The sequence below is a fragment of the Trichomycterus rosablanca genome, chromosome 15, assembly GCF_030014385.1.
Source record: "Trichomycterus rosablanca isolate fTriRos1 chromosome 15, fTriRos1.hap1, whole genome shotgun sequence".
In the NCBI taxonomy this organism is placed as follows: Eukaryota; Metazoa; Chordata; class Actinopteri; order Siluriformes; family Trichomycteridae; genus Trichomycterus; species Trichomycterus rosablanca.
This window is the reverse complement of record NC_086002.1, coordinates 13,868,589-13,883,589: the sequence shown is the minus strand read 5'-3', so window position 1 is coordinate 13,883,589 and position 15,001 is coordinate 13,868,589. Positions and strand designations below refer to the sequence as shown.

Sequence of the window (15,001 nt, the reverse complement as noted above, 5' to 3'; positions counted from 1 at the left end):
TGGGTCAATGGTGGCCAGTGGTCAGTATATAGTAGTAGATACGTATGTAGAAGTACTGTATTGTTCTTTGCATGATTCTGAGACTATACTGGAAACACTGGACATACTTATTTACATCTACAGGGGAATTTTGGCTCTTTTTAAATCTTTAATGATTTTTGGAGAGGCAAACTAAAGCCCACAGTTTTTTCTAAAGCTCACAGTTTTGGAAATGGTCACCAGATCAAATTAGCTTCTTCCTTTTGTACTCCTTTCAAAAACCACAAAAAAGCCCTGGTTTTCCCTGTCTGTGTGGGTTTCCTCTCTGTGCTCTGGTTTCCTTTCACAGTACAAAGACGTGTAGTCTGGTGGAGATACTAGGTATGATTGTGTGTGAATGCGTGTGTGTTTGCACTGTGATGGACTGGCGACCTGTCCAGGGTGTTTCCTGCCTTTCGCCCAGTGAATCAGACCCACCAAGATGGTAATAACTATGACTATGAGTGAATGAATGATTCTCCAGAAAACATTTTGTAAAAAGCAATAAAACAAGAACCTGCTTTGTTCATTCTCTTCAACTCTTATCCATCTGACATAACTACACTTAAATACGTGATGAAATAATGAAATTGTGTGTAAATCATACACATTTTATGATTTTTTTTATTTGACGCCTGCAAAACAGTCCAGTAAAGTTGGGACAGAATTGAAATAAGAGTATTTAGAATATTTAAATTCATTACATTATGCAGGTGAACTGGTAACCAGTGTAGGAATCATGTTTGTGTATGAATAGAAGTCTTTGCAAGCAAAGGTGGGTTACGGCTCACAGCTTTTTGTGCCAAACTTTGTGACAAAATTGTTTGTTTGGATTTTAACATCATGTTTTACACTTTGGTTACATTCATGACAGGAACAGTAGTTACTCATTACACAAGATTCATCAGTTCAAAAGGTTATAGCGAACACAGTCATGATGTCTCCAGTTCTCCTCACTTGCATGTCTTTGGACTGTGGGAGGAAACCGGAGCGCCGGGAAGAAAACCCACACAGACACGGGGAGAACATGCAAACTCCACACAGAAAGGACCCAGACCACCCCACCTGGGGATCGAACCCAGGACCTTCTTGCTGTGAGGCGACAGTGCTACCCACTTAGCCACCGTGCCTCCCTGACAAAATTGTCAATAGGGAAACAGTTGTTACAGTTGTTCGAGCCTTTGGACAGCATTGCATGAGAAACCGCCATGCTACTGTGATGAATTTAGCCCTGTGGGCTTGAGTGTACTAAAGAAAATCGTTGTGAAATAACCGTGGCTTAATGTACACAAACCGAAAGCTATACATCAATTCTGTGAAACTCTGCCAGGTCCTGTGGGCCTGAACTCATCTCAGATGGACTGAAAATGGTACAGAGTCCACATTTTGGTTTGTTTTTGGGGAAAATGTATGTCAGGTTCACTATGCCAAAGTCAACAGGTATCTGATGATCTGTCTCCTGTTGAAAATGTATGGTGCATCATGAGGAGATCCAAGATGGGAACAGCCATAAGTCAAGCTTCCTGTGCTTTACTATAGCACTGACAAAATTGGTCTAATTGATTGAAGTTTCCCCTCTTTTTTCCCTTTTGTTCACAGACTGTGGCGGACACAAAGGCCGGCTGTTCCATGAACATTTACTTATCATCAGCTCAGGAGATCTAACATGTTTGTGAGGTGAATGGAAAAACAGAATATTTAAAATGAATGAGAACTTCCTCCCTCTGTTATAGTTAGAACTCTAATTTGACATTATAAAATATTTTAGATGTTTTAGACAACATGATATTATGTTATTTAAGTAATATTATATTATTTAATAGCACTTATAATACATAATAGATGCATTGAGCTGGGATGAAATATGAATGGCTACCATTTTGCCCACAAAAATCCACCCACAATTCCTCCGTTTGTCGTGTAGCAGATGACGTGTCTATTGATCGTATTTCACTTCACGCCTGTTTTCAGGACAGCCCCGCCTCTTGTGTTCGTATTCACGCAAGAATATTTCACATTCTGCGTTTTGATTGGTTCAAAAGTTGAAGCCTCATTGCCGAAATCAATCCGAGTAATGAAGGCGGGACTAGCCCGAAAACGAGTGGGAAGTGAAAACTGTCGAACTAGAAAAGTAGGTTACGCAGGCAGGCAGATCGCTGCTAAACTGTCCTGCCTGAATTACAAATGAGGCTTTTTTAACATCGCTAATTTAGTTTTGGATAAAATAAGTGTTAGTTCGTCGACTAAGGCATCATGTTCGTGTTTCCCCGAGCCCGTTTTTTTTTAATGTCCGTTTTAATCAGCGGAGCTTTGCTGTTGCTACAGGACGCTGCGGCTTTCTATCTTCCGGGTCTGGCTCCGGTTAGTTTCTGTGAAAAACCAACAGAAGGACAAGAATGTCAGGTAGTACATTTTATAAACGTTCATTTTTTATAACCAACTTGTTTATTCTGGTCCGAATGTGTGCCTTTTTACTAAAAATATTCGCCGAAATATTGTTAGCATAGTTGGCGCTGGGTTGCGTCCCAAACCGCATATTACCTCACTATAAAGGGGACAAGTACATAATTGATAACAAAACATTACTACACACTACTTAGTATGGTATTGTTCTATTTGGGACGCGACCCTGGCTCAGTTGGTTGTTTAAACGCAAGACTAACTTTTAGGACACTAAATGCTTAATGGCTAACATTTAAACAAAATACATTAATAAAGTAAGTAAAAACTATTAGGGGTATTTTGTCCTCAGTGTATTTACTAGCTAAACTTTATACTAACTATGTGACAGACCCATGTCATGCTGTTTGGTGGGATGTGTCTGATTCCCACATTGATGTGCAGTGCACTACACATAGTGAATAATTCATGAATTCATCAGCAGTAGTGTACACGAAGGTGTAAGAGAAGTGTGTCATGGCAGTACCTGCTGGGTCAAAGGTTTTCATACATAGCTCCTACATTTTGTTTATTATTCTGCTAGTTCTTCAAAAAAAGCTGTTTTATTAGCCATTAGCAAGTTTCTGGCACAGCTTTTATTCAGTCTAGTCTTGGCCTTGATGAGCTTAAGGTTTTTGAAAAGGCCAATCCAAAAGCTTCATTCATTCGTTCATTAGAGCCTGATTACTTATTTGGATAGCACTTTTATTACAATAAACACTGTCTCAAAGCAACTTTACAAAGTCCAGTACAGACAGACCAAAAACCCCTTGAGCAAGCCAAGGGTGACTGTGGCAAGGAAAAACTCCCTTAAAATAATAGGAAGAAACCTTGAGAGGAACCAGATTCAGCAGGGGCCCAACCTCCTTGGGTGGCCCGGAGATTGGCTATAACACCTAATAACATCCAAGAGTTAAGATTTACTTGATGTACAGTGGACCCTTGACTTACGAATTTAATTGGTTCCAAAGGGCCGTTTTTAAGTCAAAATGTTTGTTAGTTAAATCTATTTTTCCCATAAGAAATCATGTAAATAGAATTATTCTGTGCCAGACCTCCAAAACCTCCCCCTTACCTTTCTAATGTCTTAAATGGTCTTTTTTGTTATAAATACAAGTATATTTTTCCTTAATCTTAAATTATAGAATAGACATTCCTGTAATAAACAATAATGAACAACAATACACAGTAGTCCGTCCTGTACAGTACAAAAAATAACACACACATCACATTTCAGTACACTACGTGTGCTGTATCATACACCATAAAACATTTCTTCCTTTTTTTTTATTTTTTATTTTTATTTTTATTTTTTTTTTTTTATATATAAAATGTATCTACCAGAAACAACAATAACTGATATTTCTCTATTATTTCCTTGTTCCGTGTTGTATTTTGCAGGTGTAATTGCACAAAGGAAAGAATACTTTACTCAGAATTCCTTCTTTTCTCTCACTCACTGTCCCCTCTGTCTGATACACAGTGACAGCTACTGGCAGGAGTAATTATACAACAACAAATAGTAATAGATTTTTTCATTTTTCAACACTACGCTTTCTCCGCAAAAACACCGTCCGCTGTCTGAATGTTTGCTCACTGTATATATATATATATATATATGTTTTTTTTTTTTTTATATATATATATAGATATATATAGATAGATAGAGAGAGAGAGAGAGAGAGAGAGAGAGAGAGACGGTCGGAATCAACTTGCACGTGACATCACATGTTTCGCGAATTTCGGTTCGTAAGCCGAAATTTGTTCGTTCATTAAGTTGAAAAAGACCGTTCGTTACCCAAAATGTACATATGGTAAACCGTTCGTAACTCAAGGGTCTACTGTACTTCATTTTTCCAGCCACTTTTTACAGTGCGCCAGTTTTACTCCTGAGGGGCACTACTGTGCTTGACAGTAGGTACCATATTGTTGGGTTTGAATGCTCCAGATTTTTACCTACAATCATCCTTCTGGCCATTATGGCTGAATAATTCATTTGACCACAAATCTTTTTTTTTTTTTTTCACCATGCATTTCATGATTACTTGGTGGTCTTAGGCTGGCTGTTTGTTTTGCATGCTGACATTTCTTTATACTGTATTCTTTCTGTATGTTGGGATAATGCACATCATACATTTGTTTAGTTACAAACCAACTTGAGTTTGAAATGGATTTCATTTTCAGTTAAAATTAGATTGAATTGTAATTGTAGGGGCATGGAATAAAACCCGCATGATGCCTAGGTCAATGTGTCATGACACTCTGAAAGGGAACGTTTTGTAAAGAGTTAATTAAATCAGCTTACTAACCAAATTCATTTAGCATAGATGAATGCTGGTCTTTGTATGGTTGAAGTGGAATTTTGCTTGTTTCTGCAAAAGCTAAGGGCTTAATGTTTTTTTTTAACCAAAAAACATACACTACTTGAAGGCGAATGACAAAAACCCTTAGGTGGCTGCTTTTAATGTATAATGCAAACTGTATTTGAGTTTTGGGGTGCTGGCTTTGAAGTGGGGGTGTTTTCTTACACAGCAGCTTCTAATCCTATCGTCCATGTCTTATGACCTGGGGTTGCTTTGGTATTTGGATTACATTTGTCCATCTGTCTTCACTAGGGATGTAATGATACACTCTACCCACAATGCAATGTGATTCACGATACTGGGTTCACGATATGATTTTTTCCTTTTATTATTTCTCTTTAAAAAATAAAATACTGTATTTGTGCTTATCTTTTATTTATCTAAATAATGAATGCCCTTTTATTTTTGAGGTAGGTACAAACTATGCAAAACAATGCTGCACATTTCCCTTTTTGTGTAAAAAAAAAAAAACCTGAAATGAAATAAATCCCACATTAAATAAATAAATGAATAATACAAATAAAGAAAGTATCCTCACATGAATATATTTGGCTGGAAAATTCCGAACCTGGCAACCCTGTAGTGACATCAGCCAGACGAGGTGGATAGCGCCAGTGCCCTCTGCTGTTTAAAGTGAATATCGATTCATTATACATGTAAACCGATTTAAATCGTTACACATGTGAATCGATTTTTTAACTGTTTTGTGGTGCATCGTTACATCCCTAGTCTTCACCTTTGGAGAACTATGCAGAGCTGTCTAATTTCCACAGTCTAATGGGTTCAGACAAACCAATCACCAACTAACCAGTGACCATCAGTCATCGTTCATCAACAATTCTGCTTCTTTGGATGCCCTGCCAGGTCTATAGCTCTCTCTCAGATTTAAGCTTGAATCCTTGAATCCAACTGAAACCCTAGTAGGGGTTGCCACAACAGATTATCCTGATCTGCATACCCGAATTAGCAGAATAGTATATACAGTGGAATGCCTTTATTTGTCATATATACTTAAACACGTGTACAGTACAATGAAATTCTTTCTTTGCATATCCCATCTTGTTTGGAAGCTGGGGTCAGAGTGCAGGGTCAGCCATTGTACAGCGCCCCTAGAGCAGAGAGGGTTAAGGGCCTTGCTCAAGGACCCAACAGTGGCTGCATGGCAAAGCTGGGATTCGAACTCTCAACTTTTCAGTTGATAGCCCAATGCTCTACCCACTAGGCCGACACGCAACCCTGCGTATTTTTATCAGGGCTTGGGACCGAAACAGAGAGCGCCCTGACAAATGCACCTCCTAATGGCTAGGCTATTTGTGAGTAATTCACAGTAGCCAGTCCACATACAGCATGGTTATGGAGTTGAAAAGGATCCAGAACATGACAAACATTTTAGACAGTGACTGGTTTTTAGGATGAAACCCAAGACCCATGTTGATATGAGAGACCCACTTGCTGAGTCACCTGTCCCAAAAGCTTGCTGCACATTTTCTAACGACTGGGCGGAACTGCTTAATATAGTTTCAATGTACATTATTACCCAGTTTGAGTGAGCAGTGTCTGTGAATGCTTTACGTTCTTGAAACCACAGATTTCTATAGTAGTATGCAAAAAAACCTGAGAGTCCTGTCCTGCCAGTCTGGAGGGAACGTTTTTCTGGTTTCTGAACCAGCTCTCTTTTGTGTCATCCTCCACAAATAGCACTATACAGGAATCATCTGACATTTAATTTATACATTTAAAAATAAAATATATATAAATATTCGTAATAATAATTTCGATCACAACGATCACGCCCCATCTTGACGTGTGAAGTCGCTGGATTCTTTTTTTCACCAGTTGGTGACAGTGTCCTACATAGAGCTCTAACACATAGAGAAAGATGCTAGACTTGCTGTAGTACAAATATTCCTGTCACTCGTGTTAGGACCCGAATACACAGACTGTTATGCCACCTAAGCTATCTCTATTGTTGTGTAATTACAACAAGCAACTATTTAAAGATGTCTTCCTCAGAGAAGAAGTGAAAGCTAAAATTGGTAAATTGGGCTTTAAGAAGCTACCAAAATGTACCAATCCAAACGCATTATTATTATGCGCTTAACTAATTTTTGCATAAAACAGTTTTCTTTTAGTGCCAGTTTCTTTTAGCAACAGTTTGCTAGTGCCTAGTTTACATTACACGATTTTTGCCCTGATTTTCGCTCTGTGATCGAAACTCGGCTCTCAATCGCTATGTGTGAACTGCTCAACAACTCGATCCGAGCGACTCGCCGATCACTGAAGAGAGATATTCAGCTTGTCGAATATCTGGGTCTGAGTTGCCCAACTGGCAATGAATGCTATGTTGAACAGCCAATGAGAACTCAAGATACGAGGTGAGGAGAAACACAGGGGAGGAGTTGTAAAAAGGTGGGACAGGGGCTTAATATAGTTTATATTAGAATACATCAGCACACGCAAGTTTTACAGTATTTCTGACCTTATCGTTCTCTACAAAACATAACACCACCGCTGCATTGCAAAAATATTTATTAACCTCCAACTCACTTTAGAACAATCCATGCTGTTCACGTAGCCAAATCCACTCCATTTTTTCTCCTTGATTTTACAAACTTTGATCGCTTGCTACTTGTTGACGTGCATTTTTGGACGTGGTATCTTTAAACTAGAGATGGGACGATCGGGGGTTTTGGCTCCGATCTCCTTTCAGGGACATCGGCCGATTGGGGGTGGGGGGGGGGGGGTGGGGGGGGGTGGGGGGTTTAGCAGTAAATAAAATAAATAAACTTAAAGAGCCTCACAGTGAAGATAAACCGGAGCAGCGCGCGCGCGCGTGTGTGTGTGTGCGCCTTTAGAAGAGACGCTTTGTTCACTGTATCGCTATAAGTGATTCATTGATTCACGAGTCATTTTTCGCGAAGCGCAAGTTTCTCTTCTCAGTTATCTCTCCGTGTTTACTGTTATTAATTAAATGTCGTGGTTATAAATAAACACCAGCTACTACAGAACATTTTGTGTGACTCTCTTACATTAAAAAGCTTCATTAAAAAGCTTAATTAAACTGCTATTACCACAGATCTGTAACCGAGTCAGACTCATTCCATCTAAGGAGCTAAAAGTTCAGCAGATGATCCTGAACTAACGAATTTGCTAATGAATAAACTTTTGCCTCTGATTGGCTCTGTAACGTCTTCTGTTCTCATCTACATCACAAGTAAGAACCGCTTACGATTTACCAAAGTGAACCAGGAGTTTATATAACGTGCTGATAGAATCGACTCAGATGTGACCGGGTTGAATTATCTTTTTAAAGTAAATATTACAATCAGCAAAATTACATCGTATGTATGATGCACAACGTTAATGATGTTATTTTAGGTCATGAAGAGCTTTCACTGTGGTTTCTGTACGATTGTTGATGAGTGGTGATGTGATGGTTGGCGCGTCGTAGCTCAAAGTCTGGATCAATCCACTGAGCTGTTAACTTAACATGGTCTTTATATATCACACGATCGGATCGGCTACTATTAGGAAATATCGCCGATCGCCGATAGCATATTTTGATTAAAAATCGGCCGATACCGATTCATAGCCGATCGATCGTCCCATCTGTACTTTAAACCTTTCATCACTTCTCGCGTTTGTTTTTGTGGAAGATCAGAGAAGCTCACCTGCGATTCCAGTTGGTGATAGATGTGTAGTATGAAACCCCCTATCGGCGATCAGTCGTGTAGTGTGAAAGCCACACCGACTTAAAAGACTCCCGATTACAAGAGATCCAGTTGTGTAGTGTGAACTGTACAGCGACCTGACGACTTGGAAAGTCATTTACTGTGAACTTGGCATAAGCAATACATTATGGCGCACCATTAAAATGTAAAACACGGCGCCCAGGTGGCACAGCGGAATATTCCACTAGCACACCGGTGCTGAGATTCTAAACAACCCGGTTGACTGGGCGCCATCTAGCGGGCACAACTGGCAGTGCCTGCAGCAGACACATATTGGCCACCATGTCTGCTGGGTGGGTCAATGATCGGACTATGTGGGTGGGGTCTTCAAATGCTGTGCGAGGACCCTGGTTAGCAGACTGAGGCGCCAGTACAGGAAGTGGATAAGCCTCATGTGAATCCATCGAAGCTTGGGCGTAAAAGAAGGAATCAACGCTAGGAGTGTGCACGCGTTGGAGGGCTCCTCGAGCACAATTGGGGATCCACAGCAGCGAAAGACAAATTGACTACGCTAAATCAGGAGAAAAAGGGAAAAAATACATAACTAAATGCAAAAAAATTTATAAAACACAACACAGTTTCATATCAAAACAGTAAGATGATCATAAAAACAGTGATCAAACATGAGATTTTACACTGTCAGTAGTAAACAATTGCTAAATTAATATGCATACCAAACAACATGGATTGCTCGAGGGAGGTGTATAGTGGGAGATGCTCTGTTCACAGTGAGTCTCAAATCAGCAGTCTGAACTTCTACTAGCTCCTCTCTCAGTTCAAATCAAGCCTCAGCTGTTAGAAATGAATCTGTTAAAGGGAGACCAGGCCCCCACTTGGCCCCTCTGTAGAGCAAACACATTCTCTACCCAGGCTAAAAGATGAATAACACCAGAACAAAATTTTACAATACTAACAACTAGAGATGGACCGATCGGGGTTTTTGGCACCGATTCCGATCTCCTTTCAGGGACATCGGCCGATAGCCGATTCCGATCGGGGGGGGTGATTAGCAGTAAATAAACTTAAAAAGAGCCTCACAGTAAAGATAAACCAGAGCAGCGCGCACGTGTGTGTGTGTGCCTTTAGAAGAGACGCTTTGTTCACAGTATCGCTATAAGTGATTCATTGATTCATGAGTTGATTCGTTTTTATGTGAAGCGTAAGTTTCTCTTCTCAGTTATCTCTCCGTGTTTACTGTTATTAATTAAATGTCGTGGTTTTAAATAAACACCAGCTACTACAGAACATTTTGTGTGACTCTCTTACATTAAAAAGCTCAATTAAAAAGCTTAATTAAACTGCTGTTACCACAGATCTGTAACCGAGTCAGACTCGTTCCGTCTAAGGAGCTAAAAGTTTTCTAAAAGTTCAGCAGATGATCCTGAACTAACGAATTTGGTAATGAATAAACTTTTGCCTCGGATTGGCTCTGTAACGTTTTCTGTTCTCATCTACATCACAAGTAAGAACCGCTTACGATTTACCAAAGTGAACCAGGAGTTTATATAACGTGCTGATAGAATCGACTCAGATGTGACCGGGTTGAATTATCTTTTTAAAGTAAATATTACAATCAGCAAAATTACATCGTAAGAGCTTTCACAATGGTTTCTGTACGATTGTTGATGAATGGTGATGTGATGGTTGGTGCTTCGTAGCTCAAAGTCTGGATCAATCCACTGAGCTGTTAAGTTAACATGGTCTTTATATATCACACGATCGGATCGGCTACTTTTAGGAAATATCGCCGATAGCATATTTTGATTAAAAATCGGCCGATACCGATTCGCAGCCGATCGATCGTCCCATCTCTACTAACAACTATAAAGAAATCCTCACCTCAGTAACCCCCCAAAAACTGCTTAAATTATTAGGAGCAATAGGATAATAGAAGCAAACGCCATATAAGATATGAAAAATCAATTAAACTCTACACCCTCACAGTTACTCAAACACCCTAATTCATATAAAGTCTTTTCATGAATTCTTTTAAAGAAACATATTGACCCCCACATTGACTTTTTAAAGATAGGTGTTATTGCCCTGTTAATAAATGACCCGCTGTTATCACACTGTATTCGTAAGTTCAACATTATTGATGTTATGGTTATGACAGGGTGGCTTTTAAAGCCCTTGAACATTTTTGTAGCTATATACTATTCTAACTCTGAACTTGCTCTGTTCTTTTGTTTATAGGACAAAATCGAGCTGTTTGTGAACAGGTTGGACTCAGTGGAATCTGTTTTGCCATATGAATACACAGCGTGAGTACATCTCTCTTTTTTTTAAATAATCTGAGCTAATGGAACATTTCAAGCTGCTGTAACAAACACACACTAACACACTTAAAAAGAAAACTACCCCCTGCCCCACTGGTCCAATAAAAGACTTAACAAATTCCTTTGCAATATTGTTACCAATAAGATGTCATTATTGTCTCATAGATGAAAAATCTTTTATTAGGGGCGCTCAGGTAAAACACGCTAGCGCACCCTGTGGGTTTGAAACTCGGCTCTGCCGTCCGGCTGGGCTGGGCACTTACACGAATAGCGATAAGCGTGTTGTTCATACAGGGTGGGAGCCGGGCGGGACCTCATAACTGATGCAATTACGACCTCTGCTGACTGATTGAGGGATTCAGGGTGTGGCCTCGTTACATTTGCAGCATTTAGCGGGCGCTATTATCTAGAGCAACTTACAATTATGACTGAAAACAATTCAAGCAATTGAGGTTTAATTGACTTAACAGTGGCAACTTGGCATAGGTAAGGCTTGAACCACCAATGTTCTGATTCAGTACCTGGTCCAGTACGTTAACCACTGAGCTACCACTACCCTAGTGGTAATGATGATCAGTATTCCTAAAATATATATATATTGTTTATTTTTTTGGCTACTCCTGTGTTTTTCTTAGCGGCCACCACAACATAGCTGACCTGTCCCAGATTTATGCTGGATGCCCTTCCAGAGTCAACCCTTCTTGTTTTTATCTGGGCTTGGGCCATTACTGATAGCGTTTTTCCACCAAAAGAACCCTGGTTCTTGAACCGGTTCTGTTCAGAGTCGAAAAAGCTTCACGTAAAAAATAAAGCATAATGTGGCTGAATGTACTAAAAGTACGACATAGAAACACTACATTTCTCACCGTTATTACTGGTTATAAGTGCTCTGTACTGCCCAAATTCATCAGTCGTTGTTTTAGTGCAACAAGCCACGTTACGCTTTATTTTTCACGTTAAGCGTTTTTCGCACTGTCCTTGCGTGTAACTTTTACCACGTTATATCACACAATTCATCTTTTTTTAAGGCGCTTTGAAAATATAATTGGCAAAATTTCTTGGTGCTGTGAGAAAAATACATAAATGTTGGGGCAAAATGCATCCATGGCACTTATTGTCATGCTGAAAGCACAGAATTCTGGTGCAGTGTTGCTTGCTGCTCAGATATCTGTTAATGAGACAAAACATCGAAATTATATATATTTACATATTTATATATTACATATTTAGTTGTCAGCGTTTATAAATGTTTTATTGGCATACAAATGTCCAAGCAGTGGTCTGCACAGAGGTCCAGTCTATGAATATAACCAAAGTGAGTAAAACATGATGTTAAAATCCTAATAAATAAATAAATAATAGAAGAACTTCAAAGCTCCCTAACAAAATCACATGAGACAGCAGTTGGACCAGATTACATCCATTATCAATTCTTAAAGCACTTTCCATATGGTTCCCTGACTCTTATTCTCAGAGTTTATAATCAAGTCAGGACAACAGGGAAGATACCTCCAGTGTGGTGGGAAAAAGCGACTGAAATCCTGATATCTAAGCCATGAAAGGACGATGGTGAGCCAAACAACTATCGACCAACAACATGGGCTAGTTGCCTCTGTAAAACAATGAAAGGATTGTCAACAACCGCCTTGTCTGGCTACTGGGAAAGGAAAGACACCTAATAATTATTGGGTGTGCTAGACTTACACACATTTTTGATACATGGTGAAGCTGCCTTGTATTGTAACTGACATAACTTCACTAAATACAAGGGAATAGAGACTTCCCTCCCATTTGTTGACCTATAAGACACGTGTCACAGCCTTTCCTACTATGAACTTGGCCCAAGGATAGACCTGGTGTTAAAAACTAAACACTAAACTAAAGTGACAAATCCACCTAATAGTGTGCTTTAGGATTTTATTTATTTATTTATTATGATTTTAACATCATGTTTTACACTTTGGTTACATTCATGACAGAACGGGTAATTACTGGTTACACAAGATTCATCACTTCAAGTTTAACGTCAAACACAGTCATGAACAATTTTGTATCTCCAATTCACCTCACCTGCTTGTCTTTATACTGTGGGAGGAAACCCACACAGACACGGGGAGAACATGCAAACTCCACACACAAAGGACCCATACCGCGCCACCTTGGAATCGAACCCAGCACCTCATTGCTGTAAAGCGACAGAACAAAGTAGTACTAGTTGGCAACTTAAGAAGATATAACATACCAAACTCTGCACAGACTGTAAACAGGTGTAGATTTTAGCCCGGATCCCAGACCCACAGCAAATCTGTTCTGCATACAAGACTTGGCACAGTTTTTATGCCAGCAGCCCTTTCTGACCCAACCCTTCTAATTTTATCTGTGTTTGGGATCGGCACTGAGAGCAAACTGACAACTTCAAATCCCAATAGCTAGGCTGTTTCTTGCATCTATTATTTGCCACAAAGGGTGGCACAGTGGCTCCGTGCCTCACAGCAAGAAGGTCCTGGTTTTGATTCCCAGGTGGAGCGGTTTGTGTCCTTTCTTTGTGGAGTTTGCATGTTGTCCCCGTGTCTGTGTGAATTTCCTTTGAGAGCTCCGGTTTCCTCCCACTATCCAAAAACATGCAAGTGAGGTGAACTGGAGATACAAAATTGTCCATGACTGACAACTTGTGAACTGATGAATCTACCTGTTCTGTCATGAATGTAACCAAGGTGTGTAAAACATGACCGTAAAATCCTGATAAGTAATAAATAATAGTATTATTTACCACAAATTAATTCCATCAGATCTACTGTATGTGGGATTGTTATAAGTCATGTTATGTTTACCGCATAGTCCTATGTGTGAGAGTGCTAGCTGGTAAGTTGCCATGTGAATAAATCCAAGACGTTGTTACCAGTTCAGGTAACCTGGTGTGTGCACACGAACCCATTTTACACAAAACCTGGGCGGCACGGTGGCTCGGTGGGTAGCGTAGCACTGTCACCTCACAGCAAGAAGGTCCTGGGTTCGATCCCCAGGTGGGGCGGTCTGGGTCCTTTCTGTGAGGAGCTTGCATGTTCTCCCCGTGTCTGTGTGGGTTTCCTCCGGGTGCTCCAGTTTCCTCCCACAGCCCAAACGCATGCAAGTGAGGGGAATTGGAGATACAAAATTGTCCATGACTGTTTGATATAAACTTTTGAATGAATGAACGTTGTGTAACGAGTAACTATCGTGTCTGTCATGAATGTAACCAAAGTGTGTAAAACGTGACGTTAAAATCCTAATAAACAAAACAAAATGCACAAAACCTGTATAAAGGCTTCAAGTATCATATAACACACTGCTGGTAATAATCTGTTTCCTTTAGGGATGTCCCGATCACGTTTTTTTTGTTCCCGATCCTGATCCCGATAATTAATTTTGATCCCGATCCGATACCGAGTCTCAAACCGATACTTGTATTTTCTAGATATTGTCTAGATAAGAACTAGATAATACTGTTCACACAGTGCACACTTCAAGTGCATTACAGTTATTCAAATTAATCCAATGTATATGTTGACATGAACAATAGCTCAGTACTGAATAACTGAATAGCTCTGCAGTGCTGTAGGAAAGAAATTGCCTGCCGTGTTGTAACTGTAACAAACTTTTCTGTGGTTGTATTGTGACAGTGGTTTGATGGACGTTTCTACATGAAGGGAGTGTGTTTTGTCCCTTTGGGGCTTCCATAGTGCGTAAAATAGCGTGCTTGGCTAACGCGATGACTCTAGCTGTCCGCTATCCGGTACCGTAACAGAAGAAGTTAATAAAGTGTTATTCTCCTGACAATTTGTGAATATACCGTGTTTTTATTTCTTTATTAAGCAAGTGCATCACTACGATGCTCGGTTACATAACTAAGCCAATCAGAGTGCTTGATACTGAGATGTCGTTCAGTCTTGTAACACGTAAACTCGTAAAAGCTGTATGTCCTGAAGTTTTCATACTCGGATTAAAAGTTATTGTTTTGTAAACCGGAGTGATCCTTGACTCACACACCATATAAATAGTAAAATTCTACAGTAGTGAACGCGGCTCTGCTACTACCGCCTCGTGAAACGCTCGTATTGCAGACATTACACTTCACTGTTGGACTTGTTTCACTTTCCAATTTAAAGTATTTCCACACAGCGGACAAGCTGAA

General features: G+C 39.8%; 1 protein-coding gene across 1 annotated transcript in view; it reads left to right on the top strand.

Moving 5' to 3' along the window:
- The first annotated feature begins 2,096 nt into the window (after window positions 1-2,096).
- tm9sf2 (transmembrane 9 superfamily member 2) overlaps window positions 2,097-15,001 on the top strand; it is a 41,659-nt gene continuing 28,754 nt past the window's right edge. The window contains exons 1-2 of the mRNA XM_063009667.1: window positions 2,097-2,421; window positions 10,748-10,815. Coding sequence (XP_062865737.1) covers window positions 2,272-2,421; window positions 10,748-10,815 — 218 coding nt within the window. The 5' untranslated portion in view covers window positions 2,097-2,271. The remainder of the gene's footprint in view (window positions 2,422-10,747; window positions 10,816-15,001) is intronic.